The sequence below is a fragment of the Macaca nemestrina genome, chromosome 4 (genome assembly GCF_043159975.1).
Source record: "Macaca nemestrina isolate mMacNem1 chromosome 4, mMacNem.hap1, whole genome shotgun sequence".
Classification (NCBI taxonomy): domain Eukaryota; kingdom Metazoa; phylum Chordata; class Mammalia; order Primates; family Cercopithecidae; genus Macaca; species Macaca nemestrina.
In genome coordinates, this window is record NC_092128.1 from 100,167,976 (window position 1) to 100,192,075 (window position 24,100).

General features: G+C 41.7%; 1 protein-coding gene and 1 long non-coding RNA gene across 13 annotated transcripts in view; one reads left to right on the top strand and one right to left on the bottom strand.

The window, feature by feature from the left end:
- The window catches only part of LOC105475787 (chimerin 2), a 314,261-nt gene extending 294,222 nt beyond the window's left edge, over positions 1 to 20,039 (top strand). For 11 of the 12 annotated variants that reach the window (XM_011731281.3, XM_011731279.3, XM_011731285.3 and 8 more), the window contains 6 exons: positions 62 to 146; positions 4,850 to 5,023; positions 10,100 to 10,177; positions 12,596 to 12,733; positions 14,977 to 15,082; positions 18,259 to 20,039. In XM_011731281.3, the coding sequence (XP_011729583.2) occupies positions 62 to 146; positions 4,850 to 5,023; positions 10,100 to 10,177; positions 12,596 to 12,733; positions 14,977 to 15,082; positions 18,259 to 18,430 (753 nt within the window). In that variant the 3' untranslated portion in view covers positions 18,431 to 20,039. The remainder of the gene's footprint in view (positions 1 to 61; positions 147 to 4,849; positions 5,024 to 10,099; positions 10,178 to 12,595; positions 12,734 to 14,976; positions 15,083 to 18,258) is intronic. The other variant, XM_071094981.1, reaches the window with a different exon arrangement.
- LOC139362829 (uncharacterized) overlaps positions 18,456 to 24,100 on the bottom strand; it is a 50,729-nt gene continuing 45,084 nt past the window's right edge. Inside the window, exons 2-3 of the long non-coding RNA XR_011622265.1 lie at positions 20,768 to 21,024; positions 18,456 to 18,679 (exon numbers count right to left, since the gene is read on the bottom strand). This is a non-coding gene — a long non-coding RNA (uncharacterized lncRNA). The remainder of the gene's footprint in view (positions 18,680 to 20,767; positions 21,025 to 24,100) is intronic.

The window sequence follows — 24,100 nt, forward strand, 5'->3', positions numbered from 1 at the left end:
AGGCTACCTGCCTTTAAATGACTCTGAATTTTCTGACATTTTGCTTCTTTTTGGATCACAGGTCCACACGTTCCGAGGCCCACACTGGTGTGAATATTGTGCCAATTTCATGTGGGGGCTCATCGCCCAAGGGGTCCGGTGCTCAGGTAGACACAGAACTTCCTTCTTTTCCAATGATATGAAATGCCACTGTGCTGAGCTGGAGGATGTCTCTGGAGTGCTGGGAAATGTGCTCAGATTAGCTCAAAAGTCTAGCTTTCTGCGGGCTTCAAGGCCTGTCTGTGCTTAATGGGGAAACTATTTCAAGTGTTTGCAGGAATGAAAAAGAGTATCTCATGTTTATGCAAGGAAAGAAAAACAGTACATTTCCTTAAACACCTATCTGCCTCTTACAATAGGCAGTAGTCCGTAAAAGAAAAAAAAAATCAATTCCGATAGAACTGCATAGCTAGAAAAGCCATACTTTTTCCTACCCCATCTTACTACAAAAGGTAAGACATAAAAATAGTAATAGAGGTGGTTAATATTTACCATATACCAGGCACCAGTTAATCTCTATTTATCATGTCATTAGCCTCACCAACAGACCTTGGGAGAGATGCAATTATCCTTCATTTAAAAAAAAAAAAAAAAAAAAAAAAAAGAATACACAGGGGCTTATTTGCCCTTGGCTGCGCAGTAAGGAATAGAATATTGATTCAGTGGGAGCCGGATTCCAGAAGTCATGCTCAGTGTCTCTTTGTCATCAGATTATCAGTGAAACCATGCACCTTGATTTGATATCACATATTTTCAAAGTAGTTGGAAAGCCTGGGTAATTTTCCACCTGGAACTGGAGGTATACACCTATTGCTAACAGCACACATCTTATTAAGGTACATCTAAAGCAATGATAAAGAGTTGCCAAATTAATGCGTAACTGGGTTTCCTAATTCATGTTGCCATGGTTTTTCTGGCAAACACCTGTGGCTGGGAGCAAGACCAACCTCCTCTGATATTGATCAGGTTTCTACCAACACCATGACTGACTTCTTCCTTGCTAGGATATGATTTTTAAAAATCTTAGCAGCATTTAGAATACAATAAGGTAATGACACTAATTAAGGTGATCTTTCCCATTTTGGCTCACAGCATGCTATAACCCTAAGTCCTCCTCTCTGCCTGGAAGGGGCTTCTAGCTTCTATTATGTAAATATACCAATCACCAGTGTTGATACCTGGATGGTTCAAGTAGTTCTACCTCCCCCATTGCAGGTCTACATTTAAGGGGGTGGTCAACATAGCTCAGAAGCAGCTTCTCCATAAATATTCAGAAACCCTGATTAACACCAAAGACTGACTTGCCAGGAGTCACAACATATCTCCCAGCTCAGCCACTGAGCAAAGGGATGGAATATCTGAATTACTCAGTGGTCATTAATTTGGCCTGTCCATATTGAACCTACCAAAAATATCCCTAATTGCTGGTATTATCCAATTTCAGCAAGAAATTGGTCCAAAGTCAATATTATGAGAACAAAACTCTGGGCTTCATATTAGCTGTGAACAGCAACTTTTCAACTTTCTCTGTGATAAAAGGGTTTTTGTGGGGTTTTTTCTGGTCTTGTTTTTTAAAATAAGACATTTTCTGAGGCCATATTGTTAGTATTCTCCAATGGCTACTCTTTGGCCTTATATTTCCTCTTAGCAGCAGGGAGACTGAAAACTAATCATGAAAGCTTAGGAAGAACCATCATTGCCTCTCAGCTTTCCATATATTACATCTTTTAGAGTATTTTTAGAATGCACTGGACTTTATTTGTAGCATATGGAGTTCTACTGCTTTGTAAAAAAATGGACTATTTTTACATTTGTTATAGAACATCTTAATTTTAATAAAACATCAGTATTAAACTCTACATAAACACATTGTTGCTTTAGGTCTTAAATGAAAATGGATGATTCCTATTATATGTGGTACCCAGGGTGGCAGTTCCAAAAGGTAGAAAGTTGAATGGTATTTACAGGTGATAGGTGGATGGGGAGTTATATTGTTAAATGGGTATAGAGTTTCAGCTTTGGAAGATGAAAAAAGTTGTGGAAACCTACAGAGAACTCAAAGAAATTTACAAGAAAAAAACAACCCCATCAAAAAGTGGGCAAAGAATATGAACAGACACTTCTCAAAAGAAGACATTTATGCAGCCAACAGACACATGAAAAAATGCTCATCATCACTCGCCATCAGAGAAATGCAAATCAAAACCACAATGAGATACCTTCTCACACCAGTTAGAATGGCTATCATTAAAAAGTCAGGAAACAACAGGTACTGGAGAGGATGTGGAGAAATAGGAACACTTTTACACTGTTGGTGGGACTGTAAACTAGTTCAACCATTGTGGAAGACAGTGTGGCGATTCCTCAAGGATCTAGAACTAGAAATACCATTTGACCCAGCCATCCCATTACTGGGTATATACTCAAAGGATTATAAATCATGCTGTTATAAAGACACATGCATACATATGTTTACTGTGGCACTATTCACAATAGTAAAGACATGGAACCAACCCAAATGTCCATCAATGACAGACTGGATTAAGAAAATGTGGCACATATATACCATGAAATACTATGCAGCCATAAAAAAGGATGACTTCGTATCCTTTGTAGGGACATAGATGCAGCTGGAAACCATCATTCTCAGCAAACTATAGCAAGAACAGAAAACCAAACACTGCATGTTCTCACTCATAGGTGGGAATTGAACAATGAGATCACTTGAACACAGGAAGGGGAACATCACACACCAGGGTCTGTTGTGGGGTGGTGGGGAGAGGGGAGGGATAGCATTAGCAGATATACCTAATGTAAATGACGAGTTAATGGGTGCAGCACACCAACATGGTGCATGTATACATATGTAACAAACCTGCACGCTGTGCACATGTACCCTAGAACTTAAAGTATAATAATAAAAAAAAAAAAAAAATTTCTGGAGATGGCCAGTGGTAGTGCTTGCATAACAGCATGAATGTACTTAATGCCACCAAATCATACACTTAAAAATGGTTAAAATGATAAATTTATCAGAATTAAAAAAAAATTAAAAGTTTGTAAGACATACTAAGAATTCCTAATGAAATCACTGAAGAATAGCTGGGCAGATATACTTACATTTTTTATCACCATATTTGCTATTGATTTTATTTGACCTAACACATATATAGTACTTAACCATATTTCAGACACTATGCTAAACACTTTATTAACTTTTATTTGAGCCTCATGGCTAATGCCAGGGGCTAGGTGCTATTATGATCTTCTATAAAAGAGGATTCAACAAGAAACCCGGCCAAATCTGTTTAGCGCAGTTAGCCAAAATTTACATTCACTAGATAGAGGTATCAAAATATTATTGAAGTCACTTGAGCTTTGTTGAATTTCTCATGTTGATAAAGATGAATTCGAACTTTTTTTTTTTTTTTACTTTGGAAGGAGGGTAGATAGAGAACTCAAGCCAATAAAAATTACATGAAAATCACTTAGAAATTACCACTGATTTTACAAAAGTTTAGATCCTCTCAAGTTCTTAGTGTGCTTAAGTGCTATTTTATAAAGCAGATGACTACAATATTCCTTATCGTGTGTGCACATGTGTTATTCTTTGTGCCTAGGAAAACAGTATTAAAAGACAGTTTGAGTAGACAGCACATCAACTTTGAAAAACTTCAGCATTGAATGTAGACTGTGCTTTTTTATTTTTTATTTTTGGAGACGGAGTCTCCCTCTGTCACCAGACTGGAGTGCAGTGGCATGCAATCTCAGCTTACTGCAACCTCTGCCTCCTGGGTTCAAGTGATTCTCCTGCCTCAGCCTCCTGAGTAGCTGGGATTACAGGGGTCCACCACCATGCCCAGTTAATTTTTGTATTTTTAGTAGAGACAGGGTTTCACCATGTTGGCTGGTCTCAAACTCCTTGCCTCAGGCAATCTGCCCACCTGCCTCGGCCTCCCAAAGTGCTGGGATTACAGGCATGAGCCACCGTGCCCGGCCAACTGTGCCTTTTTATCGTCAGAGAAATTCCATCAGTGGATATCAACTGCTAACAGGCTTTTCATGTGTTCATTGAACTTTAAAAGCACCTTTTTCAGCTTTGGGGTTTCATATGAACTTTATAAATAATCATCACATTACATTACACGGCATTGGTATAAACTCTCAAGTACTCCTACTGGTGTATATAGTTAGGCATTATTTCCACTCACAGGTGTCAAAATAAGGCACCTAGAAAGGAAAGCGGCCTACCCAAACTGCCCAAGGAGAAAGGGATTGGAAACGATGGGGCAACCTTCCAGGAAAGGGGAGGAGGATACCAATGGTTATGGACTCCTCAAAGCAAAGATTAGAGAGTCCTGCGGAAAGAGTAACTCTGCCTCCCACACAAGCAGCATCAAGAGCTTAAAGGAAACAGCCTGGAACAAACCCTAGGTGCCCTTTATAAGCCAGGACTGTCTGGGAATCCAAACCCAAAATCCTACTTGTGGACCCAAAGGGTTCCAGCCTGAAACAGGAAAATATATACCAAAAAACCTGATCAATTACCTAAGCTGTCTCATATGTTCTGTTCTCAAGGTCCAACAACAGAGAAGGCTTAATGAGAAAAATGGAATCATATACGGGTTTAGTGATTAGAGATGATACTCGTATTTATCCTGTAGACAGTATCACCTAGAAATGGGATAGATGTTCCAGAGAAATATGTCAAACCCTTGGGTGGTGATATTTTTATTTTTGGCAACATATAATTTGGGTTGTGCTTTGACAAAAGGGCTGGGCTAAGCTAATGTGGCTTCTTTGTTTACAGACTGTGGATTGAACGTACACAAACAGTGTTCCAAGCACGTTCCCAATGACTGCCAACCTGATCTCAAGAGGATCAAGAAAGTATACTGTTGTGACCTCACAACACTTGTGAAGGCTCACAACACTCAGAGACCCATGGTGGTGGACATTTGCATTCGGGAAATTGAAGCAAGAGGTTTGGAAAATACTTCCTATTATAGTAGCATAGTGATTTTATTTTTATTGTTTGTTTTTACTGTTGTCAAGGAAACAGAATTGCTCTACTACTCTTGGGAAAATGACCTAGGCATGTGTGCGCGCACACACACTCATTCTCTCTCACAGATAGACTCAATCCAACCAGCTCTATCAATTTCCATTCTATATATAAGCCATGCATATATGCATTCAAAAAATGTTTACTGAACATTTATTACATGCTGGGCATTGAGGTAATAAAGGTCACCATTCTCACCATCAAGAAATTCATACTTCAGCTGTGTGCAGTGGCTCACGCCTGTAATCCCAGCAGAAGCTGAGGCCAGACAATCACTTGAGCCCAGGAGTTCAAGACGAGCATGGGCAACATAGTGAGACCCCATCTCTACAAGTTTTTTTTTTTAATTAGCCAGGTGTGGTGGTACACACCTGTAGTTCAGCTACTCGGGAGGCTGAGGCATGGAAGAAATTCATACTTTAGAGTGGGCAATCAGGAGCAAATAAACAAATATCGTGGATGGCTGTGTTCAAGGTACCACAGAGTCACAAAGGAAAATGTTTTAATCCTATTTAAGGACAATGGGAAAAGGTTATGGCAGAGGTGAGGCTTGAATTGGATCTTTGAAAAAAAAGGTGCTTCGGCCCGGCGCGGTGGCTCAAGCCTGTAATCCCAGCACTTTGGGAGGCCGAGACGGGCGGATCACGAGGTCAGGAGATCGAGACCATCCTGGCTAACACGGTGAAACCCCGTCTCTACTAAAAAATACAAAAAACTAGCCGGGCGTGGTGGCGGCGCCTGTAGTCCCAGCTACTGGGGAGGCTGAGGCAGGAGAATGGCATAAACCCGGGAGGCGGAGCTTGCAGTGAGCTGAGATCCAGCCACTGCACTCCAGCCTGGGCGACAGAGCGAGACTCTGTCTCAAAAAAAAAAAAAAAAGAAAGAAAAAGAAAAAAAAGGTGCTTCTATTAAATATGAAATTGTTGAGCAACACATACATCTCCTACCATATAAAAATGTGCTCCTAATATTCATGGTTTATTTCAAAGAGGAGAGTTCAAAGATTTAAAAGATCTGTTCAATGAAAAATAAACAAGGAAGATAGAAACATTTCAAAAGAATGTTCTATTTATTTATTTATTTTTTATTATACTTTAAGTTCTAGGGTACATATGTAACAAACCTGCACGTTGTGCACAAAAAATGTTCTTTATGTTGTACATGAATCACTTTTCCTTTATTTGTGCTTTCTTTGGCCACTGTTCAGTATCAGAATGTTCACTGATGTTGCTGGATGTAATTTGGGTGATTTGGCCATGTATAGAGCCTTTTTGTAAGGTTTAAACCACTTTTGCCATGTATCATATTCTGTTATACTTGGTATCCATTATTGTGTCCTAACTGGCTTAATATATTTTATACATATATATTCATTGGTTAACTACCCCATTTTTTCCAAAGCACAACTAAAGAGGATGTCATAGCTTATTATCCCAACCCTTTTAGAGAGAGGAATTTATTCCCTTTTCTGTGGAGGGGGAAAACCGTAGCTATCCTGTTCCTTGAGAACTTGCTAATTTAATCCCAGAGTGTAGAAATGCCTTCTATCTTTTCACCACCGTGGCTGACAGAGCTTAATGAGTGCTTTGGGATCTGGTGAACATATTAATCCAGTGGCTAAACTGGGTAAGAGGAAAGGAGGGATTCCCTGCCTCTGGATGAGTGGTTGGGACAAGTGGCCCTGGGCCTTGCAGTTTGAGGTCAGATTATCAGCCTCTCCAGAGCCTGCAATCAGGGCTTTTCTGAAGAAGCTGGGGTCCTCCCATTGTGATCCTTAGCAGAGACAACTGATAATTCAGGCAACATTACTGACATGTCTAACATTTAAGAATAGGGGGCACTGCACTGATTTTGCCTAGTACAAGAGTGAGATAGAGTAGCACAAATTAGGAATTGATGCCCAAAGAGTCACAGCACAGGGATTAGAGCCCCAGGTATTAGGGGCCTAAGCATGCAAGCAGAACCAGAGAATGGGCTGGGAGAAATTTGTGTGACACTCACATACCCAGCCAACATTTTTCCCTGTCTTCCATTCGTAAAAAATTCCTGATTGTTCTCCAAATGTTCTTTTATGTTCATTTGTCTCTCCATGATGTGGTAGAGTGAAAAGATCAAGGACTTGAAGTTAAATTCTCAGCCCTGTCTCTTACTGGCTGTAGCACGACCTTGGGCAAGTTACTTACTGTATTTGCATATCTGTTTCTTCATCTATAATATGAATGGAATCAACTATACCTCATAAGGTGGTTGGCGAGGATTAAAGTGACTTGATACATAAATGGACCTAGTACAGCGTTCAGTCTACCGAACTCAATCTGTGTTAATTTTATGTTTTCTTGGAATGACCCACACCCATACCTCCACCTCCAAATCTGTCTAACTGTATTACGTAGCCTGTACATCTCAGTGTTGTCACAGAGACCCTAAATAACAGTGCCTTTGACAAGATAGAAATCTATTTCTCTCCCCAGTAATAGTCCAGGTACCCAGGAGCAGTCCAGGAATAGTCTGTTCCCCCATGGCAGGAACCCAGGCACGGCAGCTTGTTGCTCTGTCCTGCTTGAGTACTATCCTGCGTGCACAATCGCAGCTGGCCACCACCATCTCATCTGCATTTCACTCAACAGGAAGCGGAAAAGAGCATCCTCAGTTCCTTTAAAGCCACAGAAGCCATAAATGTCACCTCTGCTCCCACATGGGCCAGAGTTTAATGGCCACTGCAATGGACATTGTTCTAAAAATCAAAGGTGCCGTTACAACAGAAGAATGGGAGAACAAATATTGGAAGGATAGCTGGCAGCTTCTGCTACTCTGGCAAACTCTAACCATCCTTTATCATTTCCTTCAAAGATTAGCTTCTTTAAAAAGCATCTCGATGTAATACAGGGTGATGCTTTGCTCAGTGAAGCATGGGCTAAAATCAGGAAAATTACCCCCATTTAATTATACTCTAAACCATACAACTTGTTGTATTGTTTAAAGCATAGATTTCTTTTTTTTTAACTTTAAGTTATGGGATACATGTGCAGAATGTGCAGGTTTGTTACATAGGTATACATGTGCCATGGTGATTTGCTGCACCTATCAACCCATCATCTAAGTGTTAGGTTCTGTATGCATTAGGTATTTGTCCTAATGCTCTCCTTCCCCTTGACCCCCACCCTCCAGCAGGCCCCAGTGTGTGATGTTCCCCTCCCTGTGTCCACGAGTTCTCACTGTTCAACTCCCACTTATGAGTGAGAACAAAAGCATGGGTTTTTCTATGTTCCTTGAAAACCTGGATTTCTTTGAAAGTGACTCAGTGAATCTTATGACTGAATGTTTGTTTCTCCTACCCCACCAAATTTACATGTTGAAGCCCTAATCACCAGTGTGATTGTCTTTGGAGATGGAGGTCTCCAAAGAAGTAATTAAGGCTAAATGAGGTCCTAAGGGAGGGACCCTAAACAGTATGACTAATGTCCTTATGAGAAGAGACACCAAAGAGCAAATTCTCTCTGTCACTCTCCATGCACATATACCAAGGAAAGGACGTGTGAGAGAAGGTGGCCATCTATGAGCCAGAAAGAGAGCCTTACCAGAGGCCAGAATCATCTATCAACAGGCAGGGTTCAATGTTCACTGCTAGGGGCTCCCATAATCCACTGGGTCTGTGCCTCTGTGGCAGTGCATGTTCCAACTGGAATGAGATGTGCTCATATGCACCAACATCTTAGAACAGGATGACCCACAAGTTTCATCTTGTGACAACTACAGTTGATCAGTAGTGGTCACCTGAGCAATTGGAACTGAGATGAATTCTGAGGCTAAATAGGGCTCAGTGGGAAAAAGGGCTGAGATCAACTAAGAGCATCTGTCATGGTCACAGGAGGGATGAGGGGAAGTATTCGTGATTTACGCCATGTATTTGTTGTCTCTGATGCATACCTAATGAAGACCCTTATATACGGCAGATAATACATACTCCATAAATGTTTTCCAAATAAAAAAACAAGAGCATATGTGAGTTATCAAGGGTTTGGCAGAATATATGGCAGCAGCAGCAGAAGCTATTTGTTTGCTTATTTTTACGGTAGCTATAGTTTTGATAGCAGCTAGTTTGTGCCATACAAAGTCTGAAATCCGGTCCTTTATCCCTGCTCATACTTTTGGGAACTGACTTGTTTTTAGGACATATCTTAACAAATCAATAAACTCCAGGAACAGAAACCAAGTCTTTTTTTCTTAGCCTAAATTTGCAGTGATCCAATTTCCAGAAGCAATAACTAAAACTTTATTTTCCTGCATCTGTTTGTATAATCAGTTGTCTAAAAGTATAACAAGTAATCATTTTTAATTAAACAGTTAACAGTCTTATTTACAAGTAAACATGAAAGGCTGTTAATAGTCTAATTTTTTCCAATAAAATTAGAGTAATACATATTAGATATCCACATACATACACATGTGTATCTAGTACAGTGCTACATACAATATAGCACATGGATTAAGATGATGCTAGGTACCCCACTTACCCTGCTGTGATTATCACACATTTTATGCCTGTATCAAGATACCTCATATACCCCATAAATACATACACCTACTATGTACCCACAGAAATTAATAAAAGAAAGATGATGCTAGGAAGAAAGGTTGCTTCCTACAATGATGAAATTCGTGTCCAGCAAGCTCATGAACAAAGGAAAGGAAGTAAGGGAACGGTCCATGAGAATCTTAAATATCAGTTCTCTTTGCAAAGCGGAGAAGGATGAAGACCGGATTTACACTGAGATCTCCACTGCTACATGGGCAAATGAGAACAGACTTGCCTGGAAATTGAGACAGACAAGTCCAAGTTCTGATGCAACTGTGTGTGATAAATAAGATCGCTGTCTATGTTTGCTCATTTCCTGATAGCATGTAGTGTAGATGTGAAATTAGAGTCTTTTTTTTTTTTCAGATGTTTCAAGAAGCTAAAGTTAGTCTCTCTCTCTCTCTCTCTCTCTCTCTCAGGATTAAAATCGGAGGGCCTTTACAGAGTCTCTGGGTTCACTGAACACATTGAAGATGTCAAAATGGCATTTGACAGAGGTAAGCTTGTACTTTCTTGAATGCCATCTGACATCCTAACACCCTTCTCGTTTGGAACTAGATTTTAATCATAGTAGAAATGGGGTTTCAGAACTACTAAGAGTTGTTCTTCAAGAAACGGAGGAATAATGGCTTACAAATCTCATGTTTCTGCCTCACTGGGCAAAGTGTTTCCTTCGCAGCCATTGACAAGTGATCACTGTCAACGGGCAGACAATCCATATGGCATTGGAGTACCCGTCTGCATCCCCTGTCTCAGGATCCCATTCTTCTCCTTCTCTCAAAGCTCCAAAGAAGGGATCATAAGGATGGGAGGGCACCCCCAGCACTAATGTAGGGGAAGGCAGTGGACATGTAGGAGGGAATTGCTTTTGTTCTTTATAACTGTGGTGTATATTCTCTAGAACATACTATCTCTTAAGGCAGATATCATGGCCATCCTGGGGATCCTGTTAAAAATACGGGTCACTGGGACCCAACTTGAAGACTCATTCAGAAAGCTGGATAAGCCCAAGAATCTGTATTAGAAAATAAGCAATCCAAGTAATTCTGGCACAGCCAGTGAATACATGGAACCCCTACTGGATAGAGCCTACTGGATAGAGCCTCTACTTTGTAGTGTGGTATATGAAATCAGTGAGGTTGCCCTCCCTCTCTCTTTAGACTTCTCTCCAGTTCCTCCTCCCTACTCTACTGTACACTCCAGCAATCCTGAAATACACCCTATTTGCTGCCATGAAGAAGTGCCTCGGCTCACATTGTCCTGTCTATCTGAAATGTATTCACCTCTCTGCCTAGCAAACACCTATAATCAGGGGTCAGCTCAAGCCTTTCCTCCTTGAGGAAGCCTCGCTGACTGCCCCAAGCTAACCTCAGAGCTCAACTTCCTTTTCCCACACCCCACCCCCCACATTCCCCACACTTCTTCAGCATAGCAATCTTCCCATTTCCTTGTCATTGTTGAGTTGCATGTCTGACTGTCAATCTAACTAGAACTGTTGGTTGGCAGAGAGAGTATCTCTTTTCTTTGGTTCATCAGGGCTTAATGGTGCTTGGCACATGACAGCTTCTCAATAACTGCTTGCTAAATATGTAAATAATGAAATAAACATGGCATATCTTCTATGCTTTTACTGTTTTCTATACATCGGCAGCTTTTTTTATCTTCAGAACCAAATTTGCTGAGGCATTTATTCTTTTAATTCTTTATGTAAAAGATATTAAGAATTCTTATATGATTAAAACATTTTTATCCAAAAAATGTCATAGGCTATGACAAATTGGACTGGTATTTCCTAATGGTAAAACTAAAAGTCAAAAAATGTCTTGAGAATTATTATTAGAAATGGTAAGAAATATAGGACAGGCACAGTGGCGGATACCTAGAATCCCAGCACTTTGGGAGGTGGAAACGGAGCAGGTCAGAACTTCTGTGCTGATCCTTTGTACTGCCTACAAAGAAATAATTCTGGACCAACAATAAATACCAGATACATTAGTACAATATATTTAAAGTGCTGAAGTGAAATAACTGTCAAAATAGGCCGGGCACAGTGGCTCACACCTGTAATCCCAGCACTTTGAGAGGCCGAGACGGGTGGATCACTTGAGGTAGGAGTTCGAGACCAGCCTGGCCAACATAGCGAAACTCCCCCCTCTACTAAAAATACAAAAATTAGCCAGGCGTGGTGGCACGTGCCTGTAATCCCAGCTACTCAGGAGGCTGAGGCATGAGAATTGCTTGAACCCGGGAGGCGGAGGTTGCAGTGAACCAAGATTGTGCCACTGCACTCCAGCCTGGGCTACAGAGTGAGACTCTGTCTCACAAAAAAAAAAAAAAAAAGAATGATAAGAAATATAACATCACATATCCATGAGAAAAGGGTAAAGTTTCCCAGATTAAATTCCTAGGGGATCAGGGAGGAAGGATCAAGTTAAAAAAACAAGTAAACAAACCCCTTCAGTGAACCTGAAAGAAACAATAAGAACTGAAACTATTCAAAATCATTTTGTGAATGTGACTTCCAAATCCAAGTCTAAAAAACACTGGTGGAAATGTATTAGAGCTTCTTGATGTTCTCTTGTTTCAGATTAGATTGTCATTTTATTATGAACCTTTGTGTCTATAATACAAATTATTGTGCTAAATTTCTATTTAGCAAATTACCAGGGGCGGGGACCCAAAGCACTGTTTGAAGTTTGTTTTATCACCTGTTTGCCTGTACAAACCCTCAGAGCCTACCTCCCTCTCACCAAACTCCCTTCTGTTGCCTCCTACACTTCAGTGTTACTAGAACCCAAAAGAGTTAGCTGAGACTTGTCAGGGAGCATTCACCATTGGATTTTTTTTTTTCTTTCTGTACATGCCTTGGCGAAATAAGGTCCTAATTAGGACTTGGATCACTGATTGTTTTTCAGATGGTGAAAAGGCCGATATATCTGCCAATGTCTATCCAGACATAAACATCATCACTGGAGCCCTTAAACTGTATTTCAGAGACTTACCCATCCCTGTCATCACATATGATACCTACTCCAAATTTATAGATGCAGCAAGTAAGTACTTCAAATTAACTTTTTATTTTTATTTTTATTTATTTATTTTTTTTTTTGAGACCGAGTCTCGCTCTGTCGCCCAGGCTGGAGTGCAGTGGCGCGATCTCGGCTCACTGCAAGCTCCGCCTCCCGGGTTCACGCCATTCTCCTGCCTCAGCCTCCCGAGTAGCTGGGACTACAGGCGCCCACAACCGCGCCCGGCTAATTTTTTGTATTTTTAGTAGAGACGGGGTTTCACCGTGGTCTCGATCTCCTGACCTTGTGATCCGCCCGCCTCGGCCTCCCAAAGTGCTGGGATTACAGGCGTGAGCCACCGCGCCCGGCTTAACTTTTTATTTTTAAGAAATTTTTAAGTACAATGCTTTTGACCTTCAGAAAATTAAAACTCAGAACTGTTTAAATTATTGCATTTGTACCTGTCTTGTCAAGTGAGGGCACAACGGTAAATAGATGACCAGGCATAGTTCAACAGCTGACTTGAACCAGTTCTAAGAACTCTGTGGACTGACATATGTGTCAGGCAGTTCTGCCCGCATCGTTCCTTGTATGCTGGGAACCGACACAGTCAGGCCTATTCCGTGTTGAAAGCATGAATATTTCTGTCGCAGAAAAAAAAAAAAAAATCTTCAGTGAGGACTGACTAGATCATGGGGATCCAATCTTTTGTCTTCCCTGGGCCACATTGGAAGAAGAAGAATTGTCTTGGGCCACACATAAAATATACTAACATTAATGATAGCTTTAATGATAATTTTAAATAATTTTTAAATAAATTATTTTAAAATCTTATAATGTTTTAAGGTTTACAAATTTGTGCTGGGCCATATTCAAAGCTGTCCTGGGCATGTGCGGCCCACAGGCTGCGGGTTGGACAAGCTTGGTCTAGATTAACTACTTTTATCTGTTAGGCAGAATTTCATTCCTAATCAGTTAAAGTCACAACCAAGTTTTGTCTATTGATGCTGTTCAAAATGGACAGAAGGCCAGAGTATACTGTGTCAAGCAGTATACTAGAATGTCTCACCAGTGCCTTCTAGTTTAATTCCCTCATTTACCCCATGTGGCAAATCTTATAATCCCATTTTACAGAGAAGAAAAGCAAGGCTTGGAGAACTGAGCTCATGCTTCCAGGAATGGGACATCAGGATTTGCCTTCCATCAGCCCAGGGTTGCTCATTCAGTGTTTGGCACTTGGGCCCACTGCTGTAGGAGAGAAAAGAGAGTGAAAAGGGGGCAGGTCTGGAGGAAGGGACTACACTTTGCCCAGGAAGAGGCAAAAGTGACCAAAGGGAGCTTCAGATGCTGAGACACATGACACAGAAGTCAAGCTCACTTTGAGGAAGTTTTTGCTTGTTGTTGTTGTTTTTATTAAAAAAAAAAAAAACCTTTAAAAGTTGAAAAGTTTAGGTATGCTGTTAAATATAGTAATGAGATGCCTGATGGGGAGAGACAAAGGCAGGCTGGGATAAGTGTGAGATGCACTTTTCAGATGAGCTGAGGCCCTGACCCCGGTAAGACTATTCCCTCCTTCCGGGGCCCTAGTGGTCCTGGCAAAGAAGGTTCTAGCATCCTCTACTCCAGGAGGAATAGCAGGAGGGTTTTCTTTGAGTAGCTGCCAGTACCTATCAGAGACCCAAAAGCCAGAAGCATGTACTCTTCCTCCCATTGTTAATGTGTCCAGTCTCCACTTCCTAACCTGGGCTGTGCACCGGGGTTAAGCATGCCAACACTATAGTGAGAAGTGCCATGAGTGCAGGCTGAGTTGGGTGGCTCATTGCCAATGTCCTTGCCTTGTAAAATGTATTAGGTTGTAGAAGTCTGCCAGAGAAAGACTCATTAGACAACTTCAAGGGAATAGTACTGTATATGGTGCAGTTTAAATTAAAACTTGTGGGAGTGATATTTCTAGCAAATCTACTGTTCAGAAGAAAGCAAAGCACAGTCTGCACATATGCTCCGTGACTGTATGCATTCTGCTGGCTTACGGATTCATGGAGGGCAAGGACAGTGTCCAGCCTCTGGCCACCCAGAGGACATTCAATAAGCATGTGGTGCTCAGCCTCAAACTCTTTCCTGAATGACACAGGACACCAACAAATTGATTAAGTGAAACAGTGCTTGGATTGCATCAATTTAATAGAATCGTTCCCCCATTTCTGGCTAAAACAAAAACTTCTTGTTACTTCTCTAAAAACTTGAATGCCACCCTCTGAACTAATACCCATCATGCATGAACTTCACAGAAATCTCCAATGCAGATGAGAGGCTGGAAGCCGTCCATGAAGTGCTGATGCTGCTGCCTCCTGCCCACTATGAAACCCTCCGGTACCTAATGATCCACCTCAAAAAGTAAGCTTATGCCTCATGCACAACGCCTGCTCTGCCCCTAGAGCAATTAATGCATAAGGAAAAGTGGACAGCATTCCTCCCCAGCCCCCTGAGGGGACCGAGCCTCCAGCCCCAGCCATAACTGCTGGAGCTTCACCGTGCCAGGAGCCACGCCAGGCACTTTCAGTGTATCATGCCTATGAAAGGGGCACCATTGCAGTGGCTCACGCCTGTAATCCCAGCACTTTGGGAGGCCGAGGCGGGCGGATCACGAGGTCAGGAGATTGAGACCATCCTGGCTAACACGGTGAAACCCTGTCTCTACTAAAAATACAAAAACTTAGCCGGGCATGGTGGCAGGCGCCTGTAGTCCCAGCTACCCGGGAGGCTGAGGCAGGAGAATGGCGTGAACCCGGGAGGCAGAGCTGGCAGTGAGCCGAGATCATGCCACTGCACTCCAGCCTGGGTGACAGAGCGAGACTCCATCTCAAAAAAAAAAAAAACGTTGGGGGGGGCACCATTAGGGGCCTCGTGTCACTCGTGAGATTGCTGACACTTGGGGAGGTTACACAGCTGATGTGAAGAGGTGAAGCCAGGATCCCAGGCAGGCTGATGCACAGCCTTTACCTACTCTGCCGCTGTGTCTGCATCTTCATCTGACACAAGCCCTGTACTGTGTGTCCTGTTCGTCCCCCTGTTGCTTGCCCCTTTCCAGGCTCCTGAGCCTGCCTGCCTCCTGGGAGAGCACATTTCCAGCCTGATCTCTTATTTTTCTGGATGTGTGAGTTCTATATCATTAAGTAACAAACTTCTCCCAAAACTTAGTGGCTTAAAACAGTAAACATTTATTATCTCATAGTTTCCAAGGGTCAGGAATCCAGGTGTGAATCAGCTGGCTGCCTCCAGTTCAAGGTCTGTAATGAGGCTGCAGTCTTATCTGAAGGCTTGATGCACCTGTAATCCCAGCTACTTGGGAGGCTGAGACAGGAGAATTGCTTGAACCCAGGAGACAAAGGCTACAGTGAGCAAAGATTGCACCACTGCACTCCATCCTGGGCAACAGAATGAGACTCTGTCTCAAGAAAAAAAAAATTCACTCCTGAAGGCTTGATGGTGGTGGCATCCATCTCCAAGCCCACTCACATGGTTGTTGGCAGGATTCAGTTCCTTAAAGGCTGTTGAACTGAAGGCTTCACTCCCTCACCAACTGTTTGCTGGAGTCAACCCTCAGTTCCTTGCCATGTGCATTTCTCCATAGGCAGTTTAAATTAAAACTTGTGGGAGTGATATTTCTAGCAAATCTACTAGAAGCCAACTGGCTTCTCTCAGAACAAGAAAGCAAGAACACCCAATATGAAAGACAGTCTTTTTGTAACCTAATCTCAGAAGTGACATCCTATTGCTTTTGCCATGTTTTATCTGTTAGAAGCAAATCAAGTCCAGCCCATACTTTAGGGGAAGGGATGCAGGGTGTAAATTACAGGAGGCATATCACTGAGGTCCATCTCAGAGAGTACCTGCGGCACACAGAACTGTCTGTGTGAGTGTGTGGGAGACAGAGATGGAGACATCTGGATGTTTATGGGACACTAGAACCTCTGGTGACACTACTCTCCCTAAACCTTGTCTCTCTCTCTCTCACTGCACATGTGTAATGAGGTTGATGAATTGGTGTTATAACATTGGAAGGATCAGGGCACATCTGTGTTCCTCTGTGTTTTTGAAAGACCTTTGGCAGCAGCCCATTCTTTGACAAAATGAACCAAAAATTGTCTACATTGACCAGTTCACAGATCTACTTAGTAAGTGAAAAGAGGCAAACTGAGGACTGTATAAACAGTAGGTATTGAGGTTTTATTTTTCTACCTTTTAAGACATACAATATTGTTGCTCAGATTCAGGGTGACAGGTGATGGTAACATTTAGCTCAGAATATTCCCATTTTGATTAATTTGTTGAATTTAGGAGTACAAGTAATTTTTAGATAATTATGGGTGTCACATCTGGCTTTCAGTCAGCTCTGTAAAATATTTATTGTGATCAATATCCAGTTACAATTTGGAAGGCAAAATACCATTACCAGAAAAAATGCTGACACCTTTCAGCTGAACCTTAAATGCCAATAATACTGTATCTTTTTCATAGTGGGTTTCCTAGCCATCTTGTTTGGTCAGGCATAGTACCTGACTTAAGAGGAAGCTGTGAGCACTTTGATGGTGAGAAATGTCCTCTTTCCAACCTTGCTCTTAGCTTTGTGGCATGGACATGACACAAACTGGGTTGACCTTAAAATAATACTCAATGGCTAATCCTAATGAGTTATAAGGAAATAGAAAGGGATGGCTTTCTATGCACAACCTAAACACATTTTAATTATATTTTGCTCTTTTTTGGAGAACCCACTCCATTTTACATCTATTAGGAACATTCTGAAACTTAAATTTGTGAAAACATAACTCTGGGAGATTGTAATTTTATTCCATGAGGAAGATATTAAACCAACTTTGCAGTTTGAATTTTATTCTTAAAGGCTCTGCAGTTCTTATCTGGATGTCAAAATGATGATTCTTAATTTCAACTGCTGTTCAACTGCTGTAGACCTCATCCTGTGGGAACTACAAATAATGTCCAACTGCCTTCCAGTTTGGCCACATTCCAGCCATTCCCCCACCCCATGATAACGGCCTGGTTCTTCCTAAATTCATGACAGCCCATTCTACACATAACCTTTCTCCTCTGGCACCAGTCCTCCCAGCAGACAGGGATCCTGCCCTTCCCTTCCCACTCTCCAGCATACAGACCAGCAGGAAGCCACAAGAGGAAAAAAAGCCTTCCGTATGAGGCCTGTGAAAGGACCATGGGCCAGCCTCAGAATCCGCTGCCCCTACAAACCAGTATTCCTTAAATGATAGTTCCATATTGACTTAATAAGGAGGACTAATTTTCTAATTTAAAAAATTGTGTTCCTGCCAGATTCACATATGTAATTCATTTCCACTGGCAAAGGCAATGTCAACAATATAAAACAAAAAATCGGTCAATTACCCTTCAAAAATACCTTTCTGCCATTCTGATTCCCAATTTTTTCTTGCAATTTCCTGAACCAGAGATGTTCTTGGGACTTACATACATAATCAATACAGAAAATCAATCCTCAAGTCTCCATAACGTCTCTGTTCTGTATGTTTGTTTTGCAGGGTTACTATGAATGAAAAAGACAATTTCATGAATGCAGAAAATCTGGGGATCGTGTTTGGGCCCACTCTGATGAGGCCCCCTGAGGACAGCACCCTTACCACCCTGCATGATATGCGGTACCAAAAGCTGATTGTGCAGATTTTAATAGAAAACGAAGACGTTTTATTCTAATCCATCAGGGAAATGAGTTGAATGGCCTCAGCCCCATCCAAGTTGACAAAGCTAAAGGAATAAAAACTTTTCTTACCACTTGATTTGTTTTCCAAACAAGTGCTAGAATTTGCTGGACCGCAGAGGATCGCTGAGTGGGGTACTGTGTCTCATAGACATGCGCCACCTCCACGTGAGAACAAGGGTGAAGGTGAGGGAAGCCCCATCACCTTGGTTCTTTTGCTGTGCCTCCTATGTATGTCTGGTTTGCTGGAAGAGTGATTAATACATCTTTAATTTATTAAAAACAATGTAGACCTTTAAATTTCAGTCTTATTGGTAATAAAAGGGAACTTAATTCATAAAGGTACTTGATAACAGTTATACATTTTCCACTTACAAAAAGAAGACAATTCTGTTCAATGTTAAATGAAACCTATATCACAAAACATATTTTTATTTTAGCCACAAGAATGTTATTTTTAGCAAATAGAACTCAATGCAGTGCATTGGTTATTACCCTGTGTACCTTGTCCCTCATTTTGCTGTGACACCCTGAAAAAGCTGACCACAAATGCAGTATTATCTCGACATACCTCTGTCCTCCTCAGTGCTTTTCAATGAAATTTCACCTGCCCCTTGTGTTCCTGCTTTTGACAGTTTTTGCTCTTAAGCACTGGCATTCTTCTATTGTATGGTATATATTTATAGCAATTGTAGGATGGTCTGAAATGTCCACCAATTTTCTTTTCATACAAATTTTGTGAATTCCCAAAGTATGCTTTGGAATTGGTCATAGTCTTTTCGTATCATGAGTGTGTATCCCAGAAGATACAGAATGCGGTCATTTTACCTGAAATTATTTGAGAACACTGGATGTATCTGGTCTGTGTAAAAAGTTAGCACTTTCCCTCTTTTCTTCCCAGCCAAGCCCTCTGAATTCATCTGTTAATATCAAATTGTATTTTTGCCACTTTTCTGTATTGGTGAAAAGCGAATCTGCAGAATTGTCGATGTTTTTCTTTTTTGTTCTAGAAACCTATTTTTTAAAGTGAGAATAAGGTTGGTTTTTACCAAATATTTGTTCCTCCTTGACAAAAGTAGCTCTGTGTGGATAATTCAATATGATTTTATTACTATAGTTCCATTCTCTTGGTTATATTTATCTTAGCATGAGCCTTTCACACCAAGATTTCTATATTTTGTAACATAGGTGAAATATTTAAAACATCAAAAACTGTAAATCTAGATTTTTAAAAAATGCAACCACAATGTCTTTTCCTTTGATTGAGATGATTTGTGTAAACTCACCAATCCTGCTTTGGAGTGAGCAGAAGAGAATGACTGTGTTACGTGGAGCATCACCGTGTGACTGTTGACCTGAACAGTCCCAAGGGCTATGCAGATGGACTCCATTGGCACACGGAGGTCAGAATGGTTTGACCTCTTCCCTGCTATTATCCCTCCTCCCAACTGTACAGCTTTGTTTGTTGTAGTTTATGTACTTCTTGATACTGTCAAAAAATTATCTGGAAATGGTTTTATTTTGTGAAGTGAACAATACTTTGTAATTTATGATAGTGTAAATGGAAGGCAAAGCATCACATGTATTAAATTCTTCTGTCTATTATTCTGGAGTATGTGCAAGAAAGTGGTTTGGAGGGGTGGGGTGGTGGATCGTCAAAACATTGTTTCCAGATAGTTGTTGGCAACAGATTTTCAGTCATCACTGAAACACAATGAGAAAACAGCATCCCATTGAGTCCCCACTCCTTCTGCAAGCTTCCTTCTAGAGAGCCTGCTTCAAGATTAAGGCTCTGAGGCTCCACATTCACTTTCTATAAGCCCCACTGCATGGATGCATCATCATACAGAGCTGAACCGTTTAGGGCAAATCACCCTAGGCCACTTGGAGGGTAGCAGAACAAGAATTTTAAAGTCACAAAGCCCTGAGCTTGATCCCAGATCTGTCCATTTAGTACTACCTGCATATAACCATGGGTAATTTGCGGCCCTGAAAAACTGAGGATGATATTCTGATTGTGACATCTAAAATGAAATTTATGTTCTAGGGTAATTAGTAATAGTTATTTCTCATTATTACCATTTTAGAAGGGGAAAGGATATAACATGGAAGCAGGGATGGAAGAAGCATAAGCAAAGGATTTGTCACAGGTTCAATCCAAGTCCAAATAGCACTAAAGGATATAACAGGGCTCCATAATGGGTAATGAGGTTCGCTTGACTCCTTTTCTCAAATGTGATTTCAACACTTGATCCCCTCTTCCTTTAGTCTGAAGCCAGCTCACCCACACCTGTCTTCCCCACCATCTGGCAGCCTGACATGGCTCCCCTTACCTGGCTTGAAATTCCTGCTATTGGAATAACTCTGGTAGTTAGACCATCACAAAGGCAGCACTGTTTCCAGAAACCCACTGTTAAATTGTCAACAATTAAGTTGTGGGAAGTAGAACAGGAGCAGTGTTGGTGGGAGAATGCAGTGGTAAGGATGGGAGGAGACCCCTTTTTCTTTCTTCCATTGCCATAAATGGGCATTCCCGATGACCTGATCTCCACAGCTTGGAGGGGCTGCTGCAGATGTCAAGGATAACAGCCTAGAAGGGAAGAGAGAGAGGAAGAGAGAAGGTTAAGGGAAGGACAGTGAAGAAAGCATCAGAAAGAAACATACCATATAGATGAAGGATTGCCTGGGCTGTCCTGGCTCCTATGAAAACCCAACTCAGCTTATACATTCCCAAGTTTATCAATCTCGTGTATAATCAGTCTTTCATTTTAAAAATGTAACATTAACTTTTAACCAGTATTTATCAAGCATTTATTAATGAGCCAGACACTGAATATTTGGAGGCGAGGAAAAGGCTTATCGCACTGGAAGAATTAAACAATAAAGTTAGTCCGGCTAGAGAGAGGAAACTGATCATATTAAAGGTTTTGGACTCCAAGGGGAATGGGTACTACATATTTGTCTCCAGGCAGAGAACGTAGGAGGTGCTAGCCATAAGGGCCATTTCCAAGGTCGGTGCTGTCTTTCTCTCTACCATCCTAAGCTTATTGTTATTTCCCCTTGGGTTTTGGCTCACATAGTTATAAGGAGGCTACAAAGACCACCAAGTCAATGCCTTTCTCTTGTGTGTCCCATTAACAGTGAGGAAAACTTTCCTAGGAGTCCTGTGTATGGTAGACAGCGACACCTGACAGCAATTACTTAAGCATACCCTGAGAATGATGCTGTGTGAGAGACGCACCTGAATGTGTATTTGGACTTCCGAGGAACTGGAAGTGGCAAACCTGGAGATTACTTTCTCATCTATGAGGAACATCTGAGCCCCCGCCCGGTCCTATGGATCAAGACCCTTTGAGTTCAACGAAGGTTGCCAACTGGAGGTTGTTAGGGGAAGGGTGCTAAGTGAAAAAGCTCTATAAACTGCATGCTTTTTACAAGCAGCAGCGGTTCTCCGGCCCAGCCTACCACCGCTAGAACATGTGGTCCTCCTGTCCAGCCTGCTGCCACTGGACCGCTCTGTATATAAGTTTCCTACTAAAAACACTCTGTCTTGTTTACTGGCTCTGGGTCTTTGCTTTGGCCTCTTGAACCTGGTGCCATCCCTACTGAAGTTAATAGGGGTCCTGAATGACATTCCCCAACATACAATCCCTTATATTGGCCAGAATTGCATTGCATGCATGTGACTAAACCAGTCACTAGCAAGGGGAATGAGATCACTAGGATGAGTTTAGAACAGTGGTTCACAACGTGAGATCCCTTGATCAGCAACAGCATGAACTGGGACTTGTTAAAAAGGCAAATTCTCTTGCGTGACTCACTGAATCCAGGGGAAGGATTCTGCGATCTTTTTCTTTTCTTTCTTTCTTTCTTTTTTTTTTTTTAAACAAGTCCTTCAGGTAATTCCATTGATTGAGCAATCAGGACTTACACCTGACGTGGGGTTGGATCCAACTTACTCAAGGTGTTTGGATACCTGAAATGAACCAGGACTCATTAGCAAAGAAAGGGGCTTTGCAGCACTGTGAAGGTTGTTCAAATTCTCAGAAGTGGTAGAGAACTTTCCCCACCCCTACACTCCTCCCTTCATAACCAAGATCTCCATGGGTCCCACTCCTATAACCATATTATCAACTCCATCTCTAATGTAACACTGTCTAAACTATAAGCTTCATGAGGACTGGAATCCCATCTGCTTTGCTCACCATCCTATCCAACCCTTACCCAGCACTGTGCTAGCACACAGTAGCCAACCCCGAACTTTTATAAATTAATGGCTTGTTCCTTCTACAAACACTGCACTCAAATGTCCCATTTTTGTGTGGTAGTGGAGGGGAGTAATTTGAGAAGCAGATTCTGAAAATGCACACTAACTCTTGTCCGTCATTTGCAGCTGTGGCTAACATCTGAACTCTGGTTATTGAAGCTTTCTCCTTGAACAGGGGCTTTTCCTTAGGAAACAGACCTCCTTAACTCACTCTTCAGCATGTTCTTTCTCCTTTCCCCCAGAAGGAATGATTAAGCTTCAAAATAACTCAGTTTGAAGAATCTGAAGATCTAAGTCACTAGTTCAGTTGCAGGTTACACAGATAATGGTAGATTTGGCTAGAATCTAGTGCAATGTAGACAGGAGGAGGTCTGGTGCTGGGTCCAGACAGCCTCCTGTTAAATCGTAGCTCCATCTCTTTCTAATAGTGTGACTTATGGAAAGTTAATTTACTTTTTAAGTCTCAGTTTTCTTGTCATTAAAATGAACTAATACCAGTTCCTATTTCATGGAGGCTTAAGGTACTCTGTGGACAACACTCAGCATATTTGGAGAACAAAGTAGGTAAGCAAATGCTTTTCTAAAATACACAACAGCTTGGGGAAATGTTTGAGAATGCTTAACCATTAGTATCCCTTCTTCACAGTGATAAGGCACCATCACTTATGGCTGTCTAGCAAATGAGAGAGTTTCATGAATGGTAACTATTACTACCCAATGAACTTTGGAAGTGAAGCCACACCTGTCCCATGCAGAGTGATATGGTGGAAAGAGTTGAGACGTTAACCACAGCTCCAAACAATGGACAACAGTTACTGTGCAGAAAGTACATGCTGAAGGGTGAGTTAAGGAGGCCTAGTTCCAAATGTTAATAGCCTTGATCTGTGACTGAGCCAGGTCTTGTGGCTCTAAATCCAGTGTTCCTGTGGATGCATATCAAGTGTTCCTGTGGAGCACTGGATTTAGAGCCACAAGACCTCGCTCAGTCACAGATCAAGACACTGGATTTAGAGACACAAGACCTGGCTCAGTCACAGATCAAGGCCCCACTCACCAACCTCACAGGTCTATCACTGAGGCCAGATGACATGCAGCAGGTATGGAGGCTCCTTCACACACCCTCACACCCCTCGGTACAACCTGTCCCTCATCCTCTGCTCAGGCTCCTCTGCCCAAACATACAAGTCCCTGATGCATCCTCCAAGGCTGCTTCTCACCCTACTTTCTCCCTAGCCAATCACATTCACTCTGGCTTTGAATGCTATCTGTCAACAAATCCAAATTATCCTTAAGATTCAGTTTGCTACCTAATGCCCTGTAACAAATCCCTTCTGCTTAAACCAGCTAGCATGTGATCTATTGCTCATGGCCAAGGTCCCTGATGAACATGCCAATCACT